This window comes from Stegostoma tigrinum, chromosome 36 (assembly GCF_030684315.1).
Source record: "Stegostoma tigrinum isolate sSteTig4 chromosome 36, sSteTig4.hap1, whole genome shotgun sequence".
NCBI classification, from domain to species: domain Eukaryota; kingdom Metazoa; phylum Chordata; class Chondrichthyes; order Orectolobiformes; family Stegostomatidae; genus Stegostoma; species Stegostoma tigrinum.
In genome coordinates, this window is record NC_081389.1 from 5958536 (window position 1) to 5982291 (window position 23756).

At 41.4% G+C, this 23756-nt stretch overlaps 1 protein-coding gene across 6 annotated transcripts in view; it reads right to left on the bottom strand.

The window, feature by feature from the left end:
* Positions 1–23756, bottom strand: part of znf592 (zinc finger protein 592) — a 184265-nt gene that overhangs the window by 58520 nt on the left and 101989 nt on the right. For all 6 annotated transcript variants that reach the window (XM_059640137.1, XM_059640133.1, XM_059640134.1 and 3 more), the window contains one exon: positions 5006–7422. In XM_059640137.1, coding sequence (XP_059496120.1) covers positions 5006–7402 — 2397 coding nt within the window. In that variant the 5' untranslated portion in view covers positions 7403–7422. The remainder of the gene's footprint in view (positions 1–5005; positions 7423–23756) is intronic.

Sequence of the window (23756 nt, forward strand, 5' to 3'; positions counted from 1 at the left end):
CACCCAGGTTGACAGGGCTGTGAAGAAGGCAATACAGTGTTTTAGCTTTTATTCATAGAAGGATCGAGTTCTGGAACCAAGAGGTTATGGTGAAGCTGTAAAAAACTCTGGTGCGGCCGCACTTGGAGTATTGTGTACAGTTCTGGTCACCGCATTATAAGAAGGATGTGGAAGCTTTGGGAAGGGTGCAGAGGAGATTTACTAGGATGTTGCCTGGTATGGAGGGAAGGTCTTACGAGGAAAGGCTGAGGGACTTGAGGCTGGTTTCACTGGAGAGAAGAAGGTTGAGAGGTGACTTAATTGAAACATATAAAATAATCAGAGGGTTAGATAGGGTGATAGGGAGAGCCTTTTTCCTAGGATGGTGATGGCGAGCATGAGGGGGCACAGCTTTAAATTGAGGGGTGAAAGATATAGGACAGATGTCAGAGGTAGTTTCTTTACTCAGAAAGTAGTCAGGGAATGGAACGCTTTGCCTGCAACGGTAGTAGATTCGCCAACTTCAGGTACATTTAAGTCATCATTGGACAAGCATATGGACGTACATGGAATAGTGTAGCTTAGATGGGCTTGAGATCGGTATGACAGGTCGGCACAACATCGAGGGCCTAAGGGCCTGTACTGTGCTGTAATGTTCTATGTTCTAAAAGGATATAAAAACAAACATACACAAGCACCCAGATAACGCGGTCTGAAGCTGGATAAACACAGCAGACCAAGCAGCATCAGAGGAGCAGGAAAGTTTGACGTTTCGAGTCAAGACCCTTAAGATTTTTCTAAAGAAGGGTCTTGACCCGAAACGTCAAACTTCCCTGCTCCTCTGGTGCTACTTGGCCTGCTGTGTTCATCTAGCTTCACAGCGTGTTATCTCAGATTCTCCAGCAGTTCCTACTATCTCTATACATAAGCACCCATGTATATTTTAGAAATCCTAGATTTCTGATCTGATTGTCTAGTTATGTCTATCTGACCACTACAGCACTGAGTAAGTACAGGCACCCTTTTTCAAAGATGTTTACTGAGACACTGAGACCCCATCTACTCCTAGGTAGACATCCATGATCCCATTATTTGAAAAACTGGGGAAGTAGCTTGGATTGATATCTATACTGATCCTTTAATCAAGCTGCCAAAATGCATAAATGATCTTTTGTTTCATTATTGTTTCTTGGATCTAGCTTGCATAAAATGACTGTCATCTTTCTTATATAATTTCATTGGGCTTTTCTTCAAAAGCTTTTAGTTAACTATTAAAGTTGAAGATGTCAAAATCACTAAAGAAGAAACTGCTTGTGTTTCTGTAGTCAGCAGTACTCACTGTGTGTTTCTGGATGGGGAATATGGGAACAGAGTAAATCAGAATTCCTGAAAAAGCTTCGATAGAAAACAATGAACTTTACAATAGGATTGGGCTCATTGAGCTGGGCCCTGCACTTAATTAAGTCTTGGCTGAATTAGGACCTAATTCCATAACGGTTGGCCTATACATTGTAAACTAAATCGTTGCTACTGCTTATGTTGAATAAGCAACCTGGCAGATTTGCTGCCACCAGCCTCTTTCCTGGTAGGGATTTTACTGGACCTGCTTGGTCTAGTGATAGAAGAAAACCACTTGGTGGTTTAACAAGTGGAGGCTTTCACCTTAAACAAGATAGACAGAATTGAATTACAGAAACTAGTTACATAATACAATAGACATCATTAGAGACGTATAAGCCTAACTCCTTTGAGATCCAAACCTGTTACATGTGATGCAATCAATCAATGGTGCTTCAGGCTCTCCTTAGTATTAACACTTTCAGACCTTTCTAACAGACCATATTCCATGAAAACCTTTGGTGAAAGAGAATTTATTTACCTCAGATTTAAAATTCATCAATCTAGCATCAATTACTATTTGGGGAAGAAAGAATCAAATTTCAATCGATTTTTGCACATAGAAGCATTTTCTAAATTTACACCACAAAGGTCTGGCACTAATTTTTAGATGTTGCCCCTAGTCCTTGACAATATCTTGAAAACATTGAACAAATCCCTCACAGAAACATCTAGAAGTCACAAGCGTAGTGTTACACACAGGCAATTTTCTTCTCATGAGAGCTGTGGGTGAAATTCATCGTTTGACAAACAGCCATACGTAAACATTAAATGCTGGATGCCCAGCCTGCACAATGATGGAAACCTTAGAAACTCTTACGAAATAAGATGTCTTTAGTATCAAGAAATCCATCAAACCCTGTATTGAACACACTCAATGACTGAACATCCACAGCACTCAGCTGTCTGGGGTAGGGAATTCAAAAGACTTGCCGACCCTCAGCAAAGAAATTCCAAATTTCAGTTCTAAATGTTTGCTCATTCCAAGGCTTGTCCACACTCCCCAGCCTGGGGGACGCCAATCTTGCAACTACTCAAGCAAGTCCTGTAAGAACTTTGTGTGCCTTAATAAGATTTTTAAGATCACCTTTCATTCTTCTAAACTCTGGAGAATACACAGATCCAGTCTCCTCAATCTCGCTCCATAAGAAATTCCTGACACCTCAAGAGCCCCACACAAAGATGCTCTGTTGCTATATAAAAACAATGACACACCTTGCTTCATACATTCACGTTGTTCAAGCTCTTGGATATACTACATTTCAACTGAAATTGGCTCTCCTGGTCCTCTAACCCAAAACATCTACATAGATGTATCTCAAATACTGTGTACAGTTTTGGTGTCCTTATTTAAAGAAAGATGTGATTGCACTGGAGGCAGTTCACCGGAGGTTTATTGTATTGATACCTAGAATGAGTGGGTTGTCTTATGACGACAGGTTGGACAGACCAGGCTTGTTTCCACTCGAATTTAGAAGAAGTGACTTGATTAAAGTGTATAAGATCCTGAATGGTCTTGACAAGGCAGATGTGGAAACAATGTTTCCTCCTGTGGGTCAATCGAGCTAATGGGCCATTTTTAAACTGGGGTGCCCCTTAAATGAAAGGGAAGAGAATTTTTATCCCCAGGAAGATTTGGAACACTTCCTCAGAAGTTGATGGGAGTGGGCTCATTGAACATAGTTGAGACTTTGGTGGATAGATTCTTGTTGTGCAGGGAGAATCAAAGATTATCAAGGGTAGACTGGAATGTAGAATTCAAAACAAACAGATCAGCCATGATCTTATTAAATGGAGGAGCAGGCTCAAGGTCTAAGATGGTCAATTTCTGCTTAGTAGTAGTATTTAGCATATGTCTCAATCCAATAATGAGAATTAAACAGGTGGGTGTAGAATTAATTGGCACAATGATCTAAGACCTGCGGAAGTTCGAAACCACCTATCTGTAACATAAAACAAAATATTAATGTGCATGCCAAGTGCTTAGTTTCCTTAGTCTGGGCTTTCTTGGTATTGTGTACGAGGTGACAGTGTAGACCTTTTGTTCTCGAATCCCGCATAGGTATCCATAATAATAAAATGTGAGGCTGGATGAACACAGCAGGCCAAGCAGCATCTCAGGAGCACAAAAGCTGACGTTTCGGGCCTAGACCCTTCATCAGAGAGGGGGATGGGGGGAGGGAACTAGAATAAATAGGGAGAGAGGGGGAGGCGGACCGAAGATGGAGAGTAAAGAAGATAGGTGGAGAGGGTGTAGGTGGGGAGGTACCTCCCCACCTACACCCGCTCCACCTATCTTCTTTACTCTCCATCTTCGGTCCGCCTCCCCCTCTCTCCCTATTTATTCTAGTTCCCTCCCCCCATCCCCCTCTCTGATGAAGGGTCTAGGCCCGAAACGTCAGCTTTTGTGCTCCTGAGATGCTGCTTGGCCTGCTGTGTTCATCCAGCCTCACATTTTATTATCTTGGAATCTCCAGCATCTGCAGTTCCCATTATCTCTAGGTATCCATAATGCTGATTTAAGTTTGGCTCCAGTTTATTAATTCTAAGCAACTTATCTTGGCCAAGCCATTTGAAGGAAATGCACATTGGAGGTTAGGATTTTTCATTATCCACTTTGCACATGCTGTGCATCTTCTTGTGACTCAGTAATACATGTAAAAGTTTTCAGTGGCACATCTGGCAGGCCGTTTGATCAGATAATTATGCGTGGACTGTGTGACAATGGAGAGCGGGAAAAAAAAGAGCTGGTGTTAACTTGCAGACTGTGTTCTGAAATCTGAGCATCATTTCAGAAGTGAACACTTCGGAATGAAGGGTTACAATAGATTTAGATGGCACTTCATGGTTGGTAAAGACCTTCCCCACATGTATACCAATATCATCTAGAAGGATGAAGGCCGCCAATACATGGAATGCTACTACTGCAGGTTCCCCTCCTGGCCAAGCATCATCTGGATTTGGAACTATATTGCTGATCTTCAATGTTGCTAGGCCAAAATTCTACAGATCTCTCCTTAATGGCCTTAGGGTCTACCTATATCAAATGGATGGCAGCAGCTCAAGGTGGCAGCTAGCCACCACCTTAAAGGGTGGATTGACAATAGGGCTGGGCAATAAATACTGGCCTTGCCACTGATGCCCTCTTTCTATAAATCAATAAAAGAAATTAAAACCTGGTGTGGTGAAACTCTCCTCTGATCGTGTGCTATAAAGATTTTACGTGAAGTGAATTTGGGAATTTGTATCTCGTTCCCGGGGCAATGTCTGACAATACAAAAGTGCACCTACATGAGCACATAACAAGTCATACTTATGTGGTAAGGACAGGTCATAAGGTGTAAGAACAGATAAGAAAGAAATGTGAGTGTGACTGATTACGCTGATACTGATGGCTGAATTTTTTTTTTAAGAACAGATTTTTCGGACAGCACAGGAACAGGCCCTTTGGTTCATCATTTTCAAAGCCCTAAGCTACCTTACAATAGTGTGCAAAACATAGAAATAAACTCTTTCAAGCAGTAGCAGTACAGGATAAATATTCTTAACTATACATAATTATGCTGCATGTACTGCCCTCTCTTCTAATGAAATAAAATGATTTTCTACATTGTGTGAATTCACTTACTGGTGTCTCAGCATCATCTGTCATCTGCTGGTAATGGCTCGCAAGGCTGTTGTAATCCTGGAATTGCTGATAACATTCAAGACATTTTAAGCCATGGCGTATTAATCGAAGTGAGTCACAGCGCAGAGGCATGGCAGGATGACTGAAAGCTGGGTTGTCAACCCCAATTACTGTCAAACTCCCAACAGTTTGGGAGGGAGTTGTAGCCTGGGCAGGAGGACCAGACGGTACACAAGACGTCACTGGGGTAGCTGAAAACATTTGGTCTGAAGGGATGGGTTTCATCTGTAGCTGAGTGCACTGCATAACTGCACCTTTACCTTTGTGCTCCCGTGCATGCAAAAGCAAACTGCACTTGTTGAAGAACACCATCATTTTGGAACAATGGCTGCACATCACCTCAATGTGGACACTTCGCCTCTCATAATGCTGCGATAAGCTCTTTTCTAGAGCAAATGCATCTCCACATTCTAAACAACGATAGCCACGTGCTGGCATGGTTACATTACTGTTTGCAGGTGGTTTAAGATTCGGAGCATAGATTGGCACAGGATTTGTACTATTTAACAGTTTGTTAAAAGCTTCGACAACAATGTTCGGATTTGAAGTAGAAGATTCATTATGTTGTGAAACCGCATTCTTGACTTGTTGTACCAGTGGCACTGTTACCACCTGAGTGGCAATCTTTTGTTGGCTCTGCCGCAAAGTGCTGGACCTTGCAGTAGCAGTAGCTGCGACGCTGTGTGGAACCAAGTTAAGGCTTGCCAGGTGAATAGCTTTTGGCAGAAGATTTGTGGTAGCGATATTAGATGAGTGCTTTACTGCAGTCTGCTTCTGCTGGGGCATGCCAGCAACTTTCATGGTGGCACTGCTGGGATCCTCAGCTAGTACATTTGTTACAGCTATGGCTTTCAAGTTGCTATTGTCGTCTACGTTTTCAGGTCCTTTGATAGGTATACTAGACAAAGAACTAACAGCATCAGCCATGTTTCTGGTTGATGTTTGCTTCTTTCCATTTTCGACTGTTGTTGAAGTATGGGTCTGTGACGATGAAATGGTCAAAGGACTAGATCTTAAATTTAACTCCTCAGTGAAAGCCATTTCAGTCAGCGACTGTTCTGGCGAACTCCTTGACTCACTCTGTTCTGAGTCTGGCATTATTCTTGTCACAGTCCTCGTAATTTCACCAGAGGAAGTTTTAATGGTTTTGATTCTTACTTTCGGGATGGCTGGTGGTGAACCTGTTGCAACGTAGGGGGAGCTTTTGCCACTGTAGTCACTGGACACACTCCTTGGGCTATCAGGCTGTTTATTTATCATTTTCTTTACTCCCTCCATTGGGCTCCTCGGACTCTTTGGCGACTTTGCCATCTTGGGGCTACTCTTGATCCCATCATTCAAAGCCAACAAGGATTCTTTAAAGTTTTCTTTTTGTTCTTCCTTTGGGAATTCTGATGTCTTTTTGGCATTAAGAGCTACTAATGCTGCTAAGCAAGACGACAGCTTTGAATGATCTGATTTTAAACGCTGGCGAGGTGGGACAGAAGAACACAAGGTCATCTCTGGAACACTGCTGCTCTTTGGTTCTTCTACATTATTTTTATGGAGGTCACATGATGGCTGCAAGCTGTCAAACAAACTGTTGCTTTTATCAAAGTCCTTGTCATTTTTCTCTACACCTTCAGATACATTTATTGAGTTTACCCTCTGCCCGAAGCTGGCCTCCTTCAGGTTGCAGTTTCTAATTTCATTTGCTTTCTCTCGTTTTTTAGAATATTCATCAAACATGCTCAGCTCAGTCACACCTTGTTCAGGTCGGTCCCTTGACCTGTCCATTAAAGAATTCTCTGTAGAAACGTACAGGCCTACAGAACCAAGGTAAGGTCTCTCATCTCTTTTCATGTTATCCACAACATTAGCATCCTGAATGGTTTCTTCTGGCTCTGGGCTAGAAATAGGGCTAAACTGACTGAATGCTGGTAGAGCTTCTGACCTTGGTGTGTCAAACTTATCGGAGTAGCCTCTGGAATTATCTCCATTAATGAAAGCAGTGACCATCTTGCTGTAACTATTTCCAAGACTATGGGTATCAGAGGCAATATCAGAATTCCGAAACCCATTTTGAAGTAGATTATGTCCAAGTGAGTGGCCATCCTTTTCAGTAATGGAATCGAAGGAGTCTTGTCGGCTGGTGTTCTTAACAATAACACTCACCACTGGGACATCGGGTATGGGGTGGTGCATAGACAATTCATCTATACCCATCCCTGCTTGCTTCAGATGACTTTCTGCCTCCTCACTGCTCGACTGGATAGCCTCCTTGGCATCAAGGTCTGGATCAGGAATGTCAAATGCAGCTAGGAGGTCATCAAAATCTGGAGTCTTCATGTCACCCATGTTTGGATACTTAGTGAAACCTTAAAAGAAAGACAGAAAATTTCACTAGTAAAATAGAATGGGTTTAAATATGAAACCAATATCCCACAGATATTATGACACAAAGCAGCATCTGCAAAGATCTACTAAATAGCAAATTAACAAAACTAAATACTGCCAACACAGATCTTACAATCAATGCACTATGCTATTGGGTGTACAAAAGCACAATATTTTTAAGAAAACTTTGCCATACATTTCCTCCAACAGTCATCAAATTCAGTTTGAACTCCAAGCATTTTATTGTATTTAAGCGTGGAAATATTGGTCAAAAATTACAGAAGTTGAACTGTGCCATCCAACTATTCTAAAAACGTCTTGTGTGGCACCCATAGATTCTCAAAACGAAATTCCATGAGAAGACCAAGAAATGTAACGTTAGGCTATAGTACATGTTCATTAATGATATGAAAAACAATTTGCATTTACATGTAGATACACACAGATTAGTTTCAGGAATTGAGCGTTCCAGGAACCCGTCTCTCCCAAGTATCATTGTAATGCAAACTGCTGGCAAACAGCCTGATTGCATTTGGAACTCTGGCACTGAGTGTAGCTGTTATTTTTGCAGGAAGAGGACAGAGTAAACAAGACCCTACAGCTTCTCCCTTTCATGCTTTCTCAAACATTTCATACAGAGCAGACACTTGTGAAAAGTAAACACTCACATATTTAAGGCATACAATTCATTAAACTGGTTAAGAACTGAACAGCCCCAGCAGTCAGTCAGTCTTTAGCACTTTAGCAGAAGGGAGTCAGTGAAATCAACTTTTATTTACATGGTGGCAGTAATGCGGTAAAATGCTCCAAAATGCTTTTAACCAGAACAGGCTTTAAGGTGTGTTTAAAGTAAGAGGAGATGAAAAAGGAGGAGAAAAGGACAATAATGAGAAACTCAGGTCATGTGGGAACAGCAAAGATCAAATCCTTACCTTCTTTACATCTAGATTGACCATTCCAACTCAATCTCAATTCCTCTGAAACAGTCATCTATACTTGAAATAACAAAGTGTGAAGCTGGACGAACACAGCAGGCCAAGCAGCATCTCAGGAGCACAAAAGCTGACGTTTCGGGTCTAGACCCTTCATCAGTTCTCTGTTATCTTGGATTCTCCAGCATCTGCAGTTCCCATTATCAATCTATACTTGAAATGTCAGCTTGCTTTCTCTCCATGGATGCTGCCTGGCTCACTGTGATCTCCAGCATTTTTTGTTTTCTCCCAGGTCTTACCCTCAATAACCCAGAGGTGATCTTCTCTTGTCTTAACTCACGCTCCCTTCATCTATCAATCTGCGTTCTCAGATTTAACTTGCTTCTCAGTTTAGCATTGCCAAGATTTAAAAATTTTCATTGTAATTCTCCAATTGCTTCAAACATAATCTCCCCACCCACAACTCCACCTCCTGATTTTATAATTTTCTCCAATCCTCCAGAATATTCGTGCTTCTCTAATTCTAGATTCTCACGTTAAGTTTCCAAGGTCCTAAATTCTGGAATAGGGAGTGATGATGACTGACTTAACTACTGTCTGCAACATAACTGACAGGATAATCTGCTGGGGCTGAATGGCATATTTCTGTACTATATATCCTATGCTATTCTACATAATTTTTGCATCAAGAATCAACTCAGACTTCAATGCAACATTAAAATAAGCCAGATTTGTTTCTTCTGAACCCTGTCACCTCTCGTGTCTCAAAGCTAATCCACTGTTTAATTGCAGTTTTACTTATTTTAGGAATTTTATCATTTAGATTATCTCAAAACAGAACATATTATATGCACATTAAAAATACACTGGCAACACATCTATTACTCACTCCTAGTTAAAGATACACTGAACAAAGTACCAATTGAGGGAGAAAAGACAATTAGGAACACAGATAAATACAGCCATCATGAAAACAAATCTGCCTGGAGGAGAATGAGCAAGCAGCTACAACTGTGTCAAACGCAGCAAAATATCATGAAGTTCCTATTTGATTCCTCATTGTTAAGAGATAGCCACAGTCAAGTCACGGGCAGGATGCATTTGCAATCTCACATCTTCCCGTGCCTAGTTTTGGTGGAAAAGTCAATGATGTATCAGGATTTTGTTGTCAGTGTGACCATATGTGCCTTGGTACAACTACCACAGCTCTCCATAACAAACTAGAACAGGTATATTAACTCTGGGATGCAGGTGAGGTGCATCTTCCAATTTTTAAAATGTTAATTTCAGTGACGGTATTTGAGAAAATATTGGAAAGTAACTTGCAGTGATTGCATATGCTCTTTTGCATAGACAATGACAAGATAGGGCGCAAAGAAATGGGTTCTGTACTTTCGGAATGAGGATCAGTGCGTTCTACTGGATACTGCTTTGGTGAGATCAGCTGCTAACAGTAAGAAAGGTGGAAGCAACATGCAACCCGCCAGAAAAATTCATTTAAAAAAGTCTGAAAGTTTCATGTCTGCAATAATGTGGCTCCAGGCTGACACTCCCAACTTCAATATCAATAAATGCTGCATTGTTGGAGGTTCTTGTTGTTAAATCAGAGCACTATTGGTCAGATGGCACTATTTCAAAAAAATAAGAGAGCAGGACAGACCTTTTGAGTGTCCTGGTCAATACTTATCCCAACTTCACTGACTAGACGAGTTGGTCATTTTCTCATTGCTATTTGTGAAAGCATGCAGTGCGCAAACTGGCTGCCTTCCACTGCATATCGCAGATCAACCGAACTTCAAGAGTATTTAATCTCCAAATCAGATTTATATGTCTTGTGATCATAAAAAGCAAACTGGTGCCTTTTCTGGCCTCCAAGCAGTGTCATGTGAAGGCTATAAACAACATTATATTCCTGTCACTTATGTGATTATGTTCCATTTTACGAGGTCTGGTCAACATGTAACTTCAGATTCTCAAACTCCGAACTGGCCTCTGAAATGGCTGAGCAAGCTTCTCATTGTACAGAGTAGTCAAAAGGAATAAAAGTGGATGGCCATGTGGCATCAAGTTTGGCACTGGACCCAACAATAATACATCGTCCTCAGTCAACCCTGAAGTCCTTCTCACTAACATCCAAGGGCTTGTGCCAGATTTGAAACAGCTGCCTCACAGATGAGTCAAACAACAGTGTGACACTGTCATACTCACCGAATCATCCATTACTGCTGATCACCTTCTCTTGTTATGACCTGTCCTACTGGCAGGGAAAACTCACGAATGATGATGACATATGTTCATGAGGGAGTTGCTCAGGAAGTCCGTGACACTGACTCCTCGGATCATAAAGTCACACAGTATCAGGTAAAACATGGCCAAGGAAATTTCCTGCTAACCTGTACTCTCTCAGAAGCTGATTCATTCTATTCCATGCTGACCACAACTTGGAAGAAACACTGAGGCTAGCAAGAACACAGAACACATCTGAGTGAGGAAATTCGATGCTTATCATGAGTGGCTCAATAGCACTGCTGCTGACTGACATGGCACAGCATAAAGGCCATAGCTGTTAGACTTGGTCTGTGGGATGAGGCAATCAATAAGAAGGAAAAAAACTACTTGCCCCGTTCCCTCACGAGGTTACCTGTTGCAGATGCATCTATTGATGAAATTATTCACACCCTTGTGAAGGCAAAGTCACAGCTTCATATTATGTGCATCGTATTGTACAGCATCACCACAATGCTAAATGGGATAAATTCAGAATAGGTCTAGCAACTCAAAACTGGGTAACCATGAGGCTTTCTGGGCCATAAGCAACAGCAAAATTATATTCAGCCACAATCTGTAACCATATAGACTGGCATATCCCTCACTCTAATTTTACCATCAAGCTAGTCCATAAATACTGGTTCAACAACAACTGGATGGGACCAAGTCAGGACCAGCACCAAGTATACCTAAAGATACAGTACCAACCCTGTGAAGCTACAACCCATAATCATTTTCATATCAAACAGTAGAAGCAACAGGCAGCCACCGATTTTTCCCGAAGTCTACAAAGGCATCAATACTATGGATGAATGAATGAAACTAACAGTACTACTGAAGCATTTGAGGGAGAAGATGGCTATAATGATAGATTTAGATAAATAAAAGGGTGGGGAAAGGCTTCAATGGATCAAAAACCCCAGTATAGACTGGTTGTGCTGAATTACCTGTTTCTGTACAGTGTACCCTCTGTAAACATACGTAGAAAACATTCTTTAATCACAGGCATTTTTAAATACATCAGAATAGAAAGATGAAAACGTACTAGATCATGTAATATATTGACAAAGTAAGATAGAACAGTGGATAAGAAGTATCTGCAATTCTTTAGCCCCCACCCCTTAGACTGGTGTTTTGCAAAGATCCAACATGGCACGGCACCTTAAGTGTGAGTGAGAGATCTACATTCAAAATTAAGTAATAAATAATAATTAAGATAACATCTTTTAAAATAAACCATACAATTAGCTTACAATAGTATTCATACGATCATATCCAAAATTTGATGTTAAAACGAGGCACATGAAATACAAAGGCAAAACTGCACGGAAATTTGAGTTAAGTCAATATATCCAGACAACAATCATACTTGATCATTAAAGGTAATTCTTCCTCGTGTTCTCTGGAGATGCCCTGGGCATATTCACTACCAGCAATTCTCTGTTGGAATTAGTCTAAGTTACTGATATTAAGTGTCCACACACAGTCTTTGTCAAAAGGTAGACTCAATCTTGATAAACAGCAAAGGTTTATTACATACAGCTTAATAGCTAATTACATTACACCTGAGTGTCTTGTGAGACGTCAGCCTCAACTTAAGAGTTAAATACAGATTTCTGCTGCTGAACCATTCGGGTACACAAGACTATAACAGACACTGTTTAGCTCCTCCCAGGAGCAGTTAATTATATGCTGATGGGCATAGGTTATTTTGTGACATTAGTTAACTGTTTCAGATGCTAATTGCTTTATACAACATTGAGCTCAAAGAGGACATGAAAGAGAAACAGGAACGATTAGAGAAAATGCTTGAAGGTGAATTATCCAAAAATGGGAGCATTGGCAAATAGTGTATCAACTTGCACATATTTAAAAGAATAAGCTCTTTTGGTAGAAGTGGCAGATGAGTAAATACAGGGGAAGATTATGTTTACTGTGTATTATTCTTCTCCAAAAAGAGGAGGAAAATAGTGGTGTAGTGGTTAAGTCATTGTCTGGCAATCATGAGTACGAAGCTAAGGCCCTGGGGACAATGGGTTCAAATCACACTACAGCAGCTGGTGGAAATTAAATTCAGATAATAAAATCTAGAATATATGGCTGATAATGACCAGTGATAATGACCATGACAACATCAATTGATTTCCCTAAAAAACCATCCAGTTCACCATTGCTCTTTAGAGCAAGAACTTTTACATGGCTTGGCTTACATATTATCCAGTGCAATATGGTTGACTCTCGACTGCCCCGACGTGGCTTAACAACTCATTCACTCAGTTCAAGGGAAATTAGGGGTGTCATGATTATTTGAGATTTTCTGAATTATGGCTATGATGTTACTACTAAGCAGGACGAGGGGGCACACCTTAAGTCCATCTCCGCCCATGCTTTTGCCATTATTCTGAATCTAAACCACCGAGTCAACTTAACTAGCTGTGCTCCTATCCCATTAGGAAATAACTGAAAACAATCTGGCTGGATTACTGATGAAGCATGTGATGATGCTGTTGCGTTAAAAAGGTTATTTTGGCCTGGTTTTTATTTTGAAGAGACGTTGTAAAAGCTGGGGTAACGAATTGCCTACTGAAAATGGCTTAAGTAAATAACGTAGGAAGCCATTAGGGCTTGTTTTTAGAAACAGTTGGAACAATGAAAGAACAGCAGCCAGACCACTGAGACCAGACGTTCTAGTTTTTTTTTAAGTTTTAGCAGTCAGAAGCTCTTTGGGGTCCTAGAAGAGTAGGAAGCTTCTGTAAATGATTCCTAGCCACTTCTTTCTCTGAAATCTCTTGATGTTGTTTCTTCCTGAATTGGAGAACTGCATGTGAGAATCTGTGTCTGAATTTACCTACTGCCAAGGGATCATTTATGGAATGTCACTATATTGGAACAATTAATTAGTACCAGGTACTGTATTTATTAAAAACTGAAAGAACTGTGGATGCTGTCAATCAGGAACAAATACAAAGTTGCTGGGAAAGCTCAGCAGGTCTGACAACATCTGTGAAGGAAAAAACTATTTCGGGTCCAGCGACTGTTTCTGAGGAAGGGTCATTGGATCCGAAATGTTAACTCAGCTTTTTGCCTTCACAGATGCTGCCAGACCTGATGAACTTTTCCAGCAACTTTGTTTTTGTACTGTATTTATTACTTGGCAAAGTTTTCCAATAGTTAGCTTATTCTAAATTCCTCCTTATTTTGTTTATATTTTAACTATTGTGTTTAAATAAATTGTGATCTGCTGAACGTTGAGTATTGTGGCCTGTCACATCATATCTGGAACATATGCTTCATATCTACCTTTAAAAAATAATAAGTTAGGGTCTAGGCTACCTTCTTAAAATGTTTTGCAGGGTTCTGGTCTGGGTCATAACAAACATCACAGATCTGAAACACTAATTCTACTTCTCTTCCTACAGATACTGCTAGGTCTGCTGAAGTTTTCCACTATCTTCTGTGTATATAACTCCAAGGATTGTCTGCCTTGTTGAGGCTACATCTGCCATGCAGTCTTGACCTCCCTGTTATAAAATATTGGGCACTGTTCAAAGGAAGGTTAAAAGATTAATTCCAGAACTCTGGGAGCTGTATGGATGGATTAGAAAAGCTAGGGATTTTGTCTGTTTAAAAGAGTGAAACAAGGAGCGATTTGATTTTTCTTTAAGGCTTGACAAGCCAGGTGTACATGAATTCAGATTTCGGATTCAGAGGCTGTTTTCCAGCAACATCTTTTCAGTGGAAGCGTAGATTCAGATAAAGTTATCCGTAACGGTTAGATGATAAAATTAAAAAGTTTCAAAGGAGATTTGGGTAAGTTCCACGCAGTATTTGGGATTCAGCTGTTTTAGACTGAGTAACACAGCAAGATTTAAAAAAAGCACTTGTATTTACTGTTTATACAATATATAATATATACTGCCTATGACCACAGGCTATCATAAAAGTCTTTACAACCAATGATATTCTTTGAACTGTAACTACTGTTATTGTATCAGAAATCGATAGTCAATTTGCATACAGCAAGCTCCTACAAATAGCAAATGTTACAATGACCAAATAACCTCACAGAATCCCTACAGTGTAGAAACAGGCTCTTCAGCCCAACAAGTCCATAGTGACCCTCACAGCATCCCACCCAGGCCCATTCCCTTATAACCTACCTAATCTACATATTCCTGAACACTACGGGCAATTTTGCACAGCCAATCCAGCTCACCTGCACAATTTTGGACTGTGGGAGGAAGCCCACGTAGGCGCAGGGAAAATCTGCAAACTCTGCACAGTGAGGGATAAACATTGATCATGACACAGGGATAACTCCTCTGCCCTGCTCTAAATGGTGAGGGAGGATTTTTTTTAAGCCCAAGGAAGTCATGCTGGGGGAAGATGAGGTTTTGGTTTAAACTCTCATCCGGTAGACGGCACCTCCAATAATGAGGTACTACATTGCTGAACAAGCCTCTGGACCTCAGAGGTTTTCTTCCCACCAACGTAATAAATTAATCATAACACTGTGTTGTCAGATTTAATTTTTGAGCTATAGTTCTGGGCTGGGCCTTGAATCCACATGATTCTGACTTTTGAAGCAAAAGTGCCGCCACAGCTGTATAGACAGGACAACAATTGGACTATTGATGAAAGATTTTTCCGTAGAGTCATAATCATAGAATTCCTAAGGTGTGGAAACAGGCCCTTTGGCCCAACAAGTCCACACCGACCCACATAGCATCCCACCCAGACCCAATCCCTGAACACTAGGGGCAACTTAGCACGGCCAATCCACCCTAAACTGCAGATCTTTGGACTGTGGGAGGAAACTTTCAGTTTATAAGTTCTAATTCTGTACCGTGCTTTCCTCTTTTGCTAATCTAAATAGCTGATCCAGGTCATTGCTACCTACATGTTCTCATATGAAAACCTGGTCTACTCATTCCCCAGCAACACATCTAACCAGTCTCCTTCCTAGTTATAAATGACTTGGATGCAGGCATAGGTGGGTGGGTTAGTAAGTTTGCAGATGACACTAAAGTCGGTGGAGTGGTGGACAGTGTGGAAGAATGTTGCAGGTTGCAGGGAGACTTGGGTAAACTGCAGAATTGGGCTGAGTGGAGGCAAATGGAGTTCAATGCAGATAAATGTGAGGTGATTCACTTTGGGAAGAATAATGGGAAGGCAGAATACTGGGTCAATGGAAAAATTCTTGGTATTGTGGATGTGCAGAGGGATCTTGGTGTCCATGTACATAGATCCCGGAAAGTTGCCACCCAGGTCATATGCTGTTAAGGCAGCATATGGTGTGTTAGGTTTAACTGGTAGAGGGATTGAGTTCTGGAGCCGTGATGTCATGCTGTAACTGTACAAAACCCTATTGTAGGGGGATGGGCTTAGATTAGTTCACAAGTCGGTGCAACATCGAGGGTCGGAGGGCCTGTTCTGCGCTGTATTGTTCTATGTTCTATGAAACCGGAGCACCCGGAGGAAGCCCACACGGACACGGGGAAAGTGTGCAAACTCCACACTGACAGTCATCCAAAGGCAGAATTGAACCCAGGTCCCTGGTGCTGTGAGGCAGCAGTGCTAACCACTGAGCCATGGTGCCACCCCTACTTTTGTGATAGAGATGTACAGCACTTCAGTCCAACTTTTGTCCATGCTAACCGGATATCTGAAACTAATCTAGTCCCATTTGCCTGCATTTAACCCATTTCCCTCTACATCCTTCCTATTTGCTTTTAGTTACTTTTAGTCACGTAATCAATGGGAAAGGATAACAAATTCCCACTGTTGCATTCATTCAAGTGTCGAGTATAACAGTAATGGTGCTCTCTGCAGAAGATGAGTTTTCTCTCACAGCAACTTCTGGTTTTGTCACTTTACTGACATCTGTCCAATTTACCATTATACAAGTGTTGTTAGTGTCACTGCTATTCTTGTCACAAAATCTAACCCATTCTTGATTATGGAATAAATATCAAATTAGTTCAGCCTAAAAAGTTCAATACTAGGCATATGAGAATTCGATAAACAAGGATCTTCCCTAGCCAAAATAGCATTATATCCCTCCATATCTGTACTAAATCACTGTTTTCAGATGTGTACTTTGCTACAAGGATCACAGCACAGTCAGTCAATTGTGAAATCCGCAGAACCAAATCCTGCTTTACAGATCCTCTTCATAGGCATTGTGGCCCATTCAATGGATATTTTGTTAAAAGGAATAATGTTCTCAAAAGGCACTCTGATCAAACCGTGATTGGCATTCCGAATGAAAATCTGCACAATGTGCAACAGTTTTGCAAACTGCCTTGAAAAGAAAACTCTCAACCACTTCACTACTGGATCTGAGATTGCTCTGGCTCAAACACACCACAGAAGGCTTGGCAACATATATTTCAACTTCGGTACCATGCATTCATTACCTGTTGCCATCGAGTATTCTGGAATATTGGAAGCTGGATAATTGAAAGGAAAACAGGGACATTTTCTAGAAAACAATTCTAGAAATACATAGCAATCAAAAGGAAAATACATTTAAGTCACAGATAATCAAAAAATGGTTGTTGATCCCACAAATACTGGTAGGGAAACCACTGAGAGTTTGGTCATGCCATTTTAAAACCTATCAATAAAAATTTAATCTGAGCATTTATTTTTATACAACTCAAAATAGCTCTGCTTATCTGGCGTCATAGGAAAAAGTCAGACTTTTGCTCACTGTGAGCCTATCATTAACAGGCTTATATGATGATATTGAAATTCAATAGATTACAATATCAGTAAGAAATTGCTCCATGAAGAAAAGTATCCCAAGACTTCTAGACTAAAAAAAAAGTTTTCAAAGTCTGGTTCTCAAAGCAGTCCACTTGTCTTGTACAAAAAACAGACTACTAATCCAAACTGCAAAATGAAGCATTGCAACGTTGCTCCTTTAAGAATTAACACCACTTCATTTTTAATTTGTTCTTAGGCATTGCAGACTGCCAGCATTTATTAGCCATCCCTAATTGCCTGGAGGGCAGTTAAGAATCAATCACATTGCTGTGGGTTTGAATTGACAAGGTAAGGATGATAGATTTCCTTTCCCAAAAGACTTTGGACAACCAGGTACGTTTTTACAGCAATCAACAGTAGTTGCATGGTCATTAAATTACTTTTTAATTCCAGATTTTACTGAACTCAAATTCATGATTGGATTCAAAGCCATGTTCCCAGAACAATAGTCTGGAGTTCTGGTTTACCTACTAAGTGACTTTACCACTATGCCACTGCCTCCTCTGATACTCCCATGGACATCTTTTCTTTACATTGTGACCTTCTAAATTGTCTGCAAAAATGACCCGCATTTCTTGCTGCCTGCCACTTCAACATACCACCGTGTTCCCTGGCCAACAATTCTGTCTCAGGTTTGTCAGTGTTCCAGCAAAGCTCAGCACAAACTGGAAGAACAGCATCTCATTTTCCACATATGGACCCTGCAGCCTTCAGGACTCGATATTAAACTCAATAATTTTAATGGCTAATAGCTGCCCCATTAATAGCTACTGGTTCTCCCAGGCTGACCTTCACCCATTCCTCTCTCTACCCAACCTGTTGTTCTCTGTCTCTAGGCTCCATCTATTTATTACTCCTTCCTACTCTTCCACGCTATCTTCAGCACTATATCAACATTTTCCAAGCTACAATTAGTTTTGAAGTAGGGTCACTGGACTTGAAATGTTAGCAATTTCTTCCACAGGTGCTGCCAGACCCGCTGAATTTCCCCAGGAACTTTGGTTTGTGTTTCTGATTTCTAGCATCTGCAGCACTTTGTTTTTCTTTCAATTTTATTCTTATCCTGCATGTTGTTGTCCTGTCTGAATAACAATTAAAGGTGGATTCATTGTTACAGCATGAAACCCATCAACTCTTTAGCCACTTCCACATTAGTGTTCACTTCATTCACATTCAGGGAAACTGATGTTTGTCAACTGGCTCCCTGTATACAACCAAATTTTCTTGTTTTTCTTATGCCAATAACAGGGTCACAATCCAAGGAAATCCTGCAACTACAACTATGTGGATGAGGGCCCTGGATTTATCAGAAGAAATTGTGAGGAGCCAGCACTCAAGTGTCAGTCAACTGCAACCCAAACAAAACAAAAATGAGCATAAAAGGGTTTTAAGATAATTGTGGCTATTTACATGTGATGCTCTTAGAGTGAGAGTGGGAAATCATAAAAAAACTACAGGTTTAAATAGATTGGATATATTTTTATGATTAAAGAAACCATCAATGAAACAAAGACTTGTCTTTATACACAGCTTTTCCAAGGCTCTTTACAGCAAATGAAGTGCTTGTGATCTGCAATCTATTATGTAAGATTGAAAAAACTGTACTAGGTACATTTCTTCCATAAACCTCGATATTACTGTATATTCTCCAGCTGAAATTCCAACTGAAGCTGAAAGGAAAGCTGCAGTAACTGCAAAAGAAGTCTCAAACACAAGGCAGACTCCAGGTTTATATGAATAAATTTGAATATTGGTCTCACTCTTAGATGTTGCCATGTTTATTGCTCTTGTACAAAAATGTTCATGCAATAGTGCAAATGTTTGAACTTTAATCATGATATTACTAATGTACTAACAAATGATGGGAGACATCACTGTTGCCCCATCCCAAGCAGGAATATGATAGTGTCTGTGAGGATTCACATGTTGGACCTATTACAGTCAATGGCGCTAATTCTTCAACTGTTCCTCAAAATAAGAAAATACAAAGTCTGTTTTAGATTCCAGGTCTCCTATCAACAAAAACAATAACAGATTAGTTTTTTTAAAATCTGAAGACAGCCACAGCATTGAAAATTAAGAGCTCCATGATGGGAGAACCGGTTGCTTGTGTTATTCCCTTCAACTAATGAAACTGAGGTGACTTGCCAAATGGTTTCATGAGCACAGGGGTTAGAACAAGAACTCATTTGTTTGGAATGCCTCAAGTGTAATCTCTACCCAATGTAGCCATCAACTGACGAACCTAGTGTGCAAATAAAACACAGAAAAAGGTCTACTGCCAACTGTGCAGAACTACATTATTAATCAACACTATGCAGGAGTTTCGAAAAGATGGTTTCAGATCTTGGGACAATAATTAACACAATCTCTGAATGAAGGAGCCAAAATTGAAGGAATAAATATGTTTTCCTGATGATTTACAAGGGGGTGAAGGAACAATGTAAATAGAAACAGACTATTTTCAGTGGTTGAGGTGCCTGAAAAGAGGAAATAGTAAAGAGACCGAGATCAAAGAACAATAGAATAGGAAACTGGGAAAAACGAATGTTTTATCACATTTAGAGTTCAAAGCAGAGGTTAATTGCCAAGAATGGTCAGTTAGGGTTGAAGGGTGGGAAAAATGAGACAATGAGAAGAGGACAAGAGGCATTCCACTCCCGTATATCTCAAATGTCCACGTTCTTCAAGGACCGCAACATGCCCCCGGCAGTGGTTGAGAACGCCCTCGATTGTGTCTCCTGCTTTTCCGCAACTCATCCTTCACACTCCGTCCCCGCAAAAACCGCCAAAAGAGAATCCCCCTCGTCCTCACATACCACCCCACCAACCTCCGGATCCAACGCATCATCCTGCGACACTTCCGCCATCTACAATCCAACCCCACCACCAAAGACATTTTTCCATCCCCACCCTTGACTGCCTTCCAGAGAGACCACTCTCTCCGTGTCTCGCTTGTCCACTCCACATTCCCCTCCAACCCCACCACAGCCGGCACTTTCTCCTGCAACCGCAGGAAGTGCTACACTTGACCCCCATACCTCCTCCCTCACCCACATCCCAGGTCCCAAGTCTTTCCACATCAAGCAGATGTTCACCTGCACATCTGCCAATGTGGTATACTGCATCTGCTGTGCACGTTGTGGCTTCCTCTACATCGGGGAAACCAAGGGAGGCTTGGACACCGCTTTGCGGAGCACCTCCACTCGGTTTGTCATAAACAAGCGCACCTCCCAGTCACGAACCATTTCAACTCCCCCTCGCATTCCTTAGACGACATGTCCATCCTGGGCTTCCTGCAGTGCCACAACAATGCGACCCAAAGGTTGCAGGAGCAGCAACTCCTATTCCACTTGGGAACGCTGCAGCCCAATGGTATCAATGTGGATTTCAAAAGCTTCAGAATCTCCCCTCCCCTTACTGCATCCCAAAACCAGCCCAGCTCGTCCCCACCTTCCTAACATGTTCTTCCTCTCACCTAAGCCATCCTCCCACCTCAAACTGCACCTCCATTTCCTACCAACTAACCTCATCCCACCCCCTTGACCGTTCCGTCCTCCCCAGGCTGATCTATCACCTCTCTACCTCCCCAACTACACTCACATCTACAGGCTCCATCCCCGGCCCTTTAACTGGTCTGTCTCCTCTCCACCTATCTTCTCCTCTATCCATCTTCGATCCGCCTCCCCCCCTCCCAATTTATTTCAGAGCCCTCTCCCCATCCCCCTTTTCTGATGAAGGGTCTAGGCCCCAAATGTCAGCTTTTGTGCTCCTAAGATGCTGCTTGGCCTGCTGTGGTCATCCAGCTCCACCCTTTGATATCGTGGCAAATTATATGCCAACATTTCTAAAGAGGTTCAGATTAAATTGTTACAGTTGAGATGTAACATAATATCGGAATAAGACAAAAGATGCACTGGATCCTTTAGGGATATGTAGTAAGAACCCAATCTGCATGCATTATAATCACAAAAAGACATGAGATAATTATTCTTAAAGAGTTACATTGAAGCTCCACCCAATCTGTTGATGTCACAATCTGTGTAAAGTAGTAGTCTAGCACTAGATCCCAATGGAGACAGTTGCGTCATCTCTGGCATCTCATAGTCCTTGTAAGTATGCCCAAATTTTCAACGTAGCTTGTACCAATGTGCTACTGGGAGAGTGTGCAACTCCACACAGCCCAGTGGAGTCGAGCCTAGGTCCCGGGCGCTATGGGGCAGCAGTGCTAACCACTGAGCCACCATGCTGCCCTTCAAAGTACCAAGTTTCAAAGCCCTCCTTGTCCTGGACATAGAACATAGAACATCTGTTATAATACGTCTGAACAAGTTGACTGTAATTACTAGAAGTGTAGAAAACTAAATTTGTGGCAGCACTCTATCCAAACACAAACTATTAATGTTGATAATGGAGCCTAGGACAGACATTCTATGAATAATTTCACATAGTCTCTCACTTTCATTCATTTCATTAAATGTAGTAAATATTAAATAATTTTCAAACTTCCAAGTCTTTTTGCCTTGTTTTCTTTTCTTATTTTAATTGTGTCGTGCTCAATGCTTTTACACTAGTATGCACTGGCTTTGTTACTGAAATTGCGCCATGTTCATGGTTGATGATGATTTCAAACAGTACAGCAAAAGCTTGCCTAACTGACTTAGCATGGCAAACGGTGGAATTTGAATTCAATAGAAATCCGTAAGTAACAGACTGATGACCATGAAACCATCGCCAATTGTCAGAAAACCAAACTGGTTCACTTAGTCCTTCAGGGAAGGAAACTGCCGTCCTTACTTAGTTTGGCCTACATATGACTCCAGACTCTCAGCAATTTGTTTGCCCTCAGGGTAATTAGGGACAGGCACTAAATGCTGGCCTAGACAGCAATACCCACATCCCATGAATGCATAAAAAAAGTCTTCTTTCCATCTCTTTACTGGAGGTCCAGTAACTTAAATAATTATTTGCATCAGCTGTTTTCCCAAAAGCTGCAAAGTTGTGGGAAAAACATATTTTAATTTCTCTTTTACACACACAAATCTTTTCAGCATAATGGAACAGCACTGTTATGGTAACAGCCGCTAAAACTTTTGGATGACTGCCCAAACACAAGCAGATGGGCTTGAGGTGAATGAAGTCTGTTGATTTCTTTTCCCCAGGAACATCGAATGTGACCACAGCATCTAAATTCCAGAAAGCTACAAAAAGATTCATCACAAAGTTGGCTGCTATACCTCCATGCCCCTTATGGAAAACTTTTCTTGGTTTCTAGTTTCTCTGGGAGGAAGTTATCAGAGAAACAGCTACACCTTCAGAGTAACAGAATTATAGAGTTCTACAGGATAGCCTATCACCATTTTTGACTGGTGCAATCATCTAGCTATACTAATGCAATTTTCCAGCACTTGGCCTCATATGCCTTAGAATTCAGAACTACTGGGCGAAGACTTACATTCATCTCAACACCTTGTGAAACCAAAACTAAGAAATAGTTAAATGAGAGAAAAATACAAAATTCTGGAAATCTGAAACAAACGCAGAGAATGATGGAGATTCTCACAGTTCTGGCAGCATTTATGGAGAAAGAAACAGAGTTAACATTTTGGATCTGATGTGACTTCTTTAGCATTTTTTAAAATCAAAACGTCACCATCAAATGCCTCCAAAGTAAGCTGCTAGTTAATTCCTACAAGGAGATAGTTGGTACTCCAGTATGCTATGCATACTTCTTCCTCCTTCTCTATACCTATATTCAGACAACTCTGAAGTACAAGCTGACCAGCACCACAAATTAGGATAATAAAGTGTGAGGCTGGACGAACACAGCAGGCCAAGCAGCATCTCAGAAGCATAAAAGCTGACGTTTCGGGGACAGACCCTTCATCAGAGAGGGGGATGGGGAGAGGGTTCTGGAATAAATAGGGAGAGAGGTGGAGGCAGACCGAAGATGGAGAGAAAAGAAGATAGGCGGAGAGGGGAGTATAGTTGGGGAGGTAGGGAGGAGATAGGTCAGTCTAAGGAAGACAGGCAGGTCAAGGAGGTGGGATGAGGTTAGTAGGTAGGAAACGGAGGTGCAGCTTGGGGTGGGAGGAAGGGATGGGTGAGAGGAAGAACAGGTTAGGGAGGCAGAGACAGGCTGGGCTGGTTTTGGGAGGCAGTGGGGGGAGGGGAAGAGCTGGGCTGGTTTTGGGATGCGGTGAGGGAAGGGGCGATTTTGAAGCTTGTGAAGTCCACATTGATACCATTGGGCTGCAGGGTTCCCAAGCGGAATATGAGTTGTTGTTCCTGCAACATTCGGGTGGCATCATTGTGGCACTGCTGGAGGCCCATGATGGGCATGT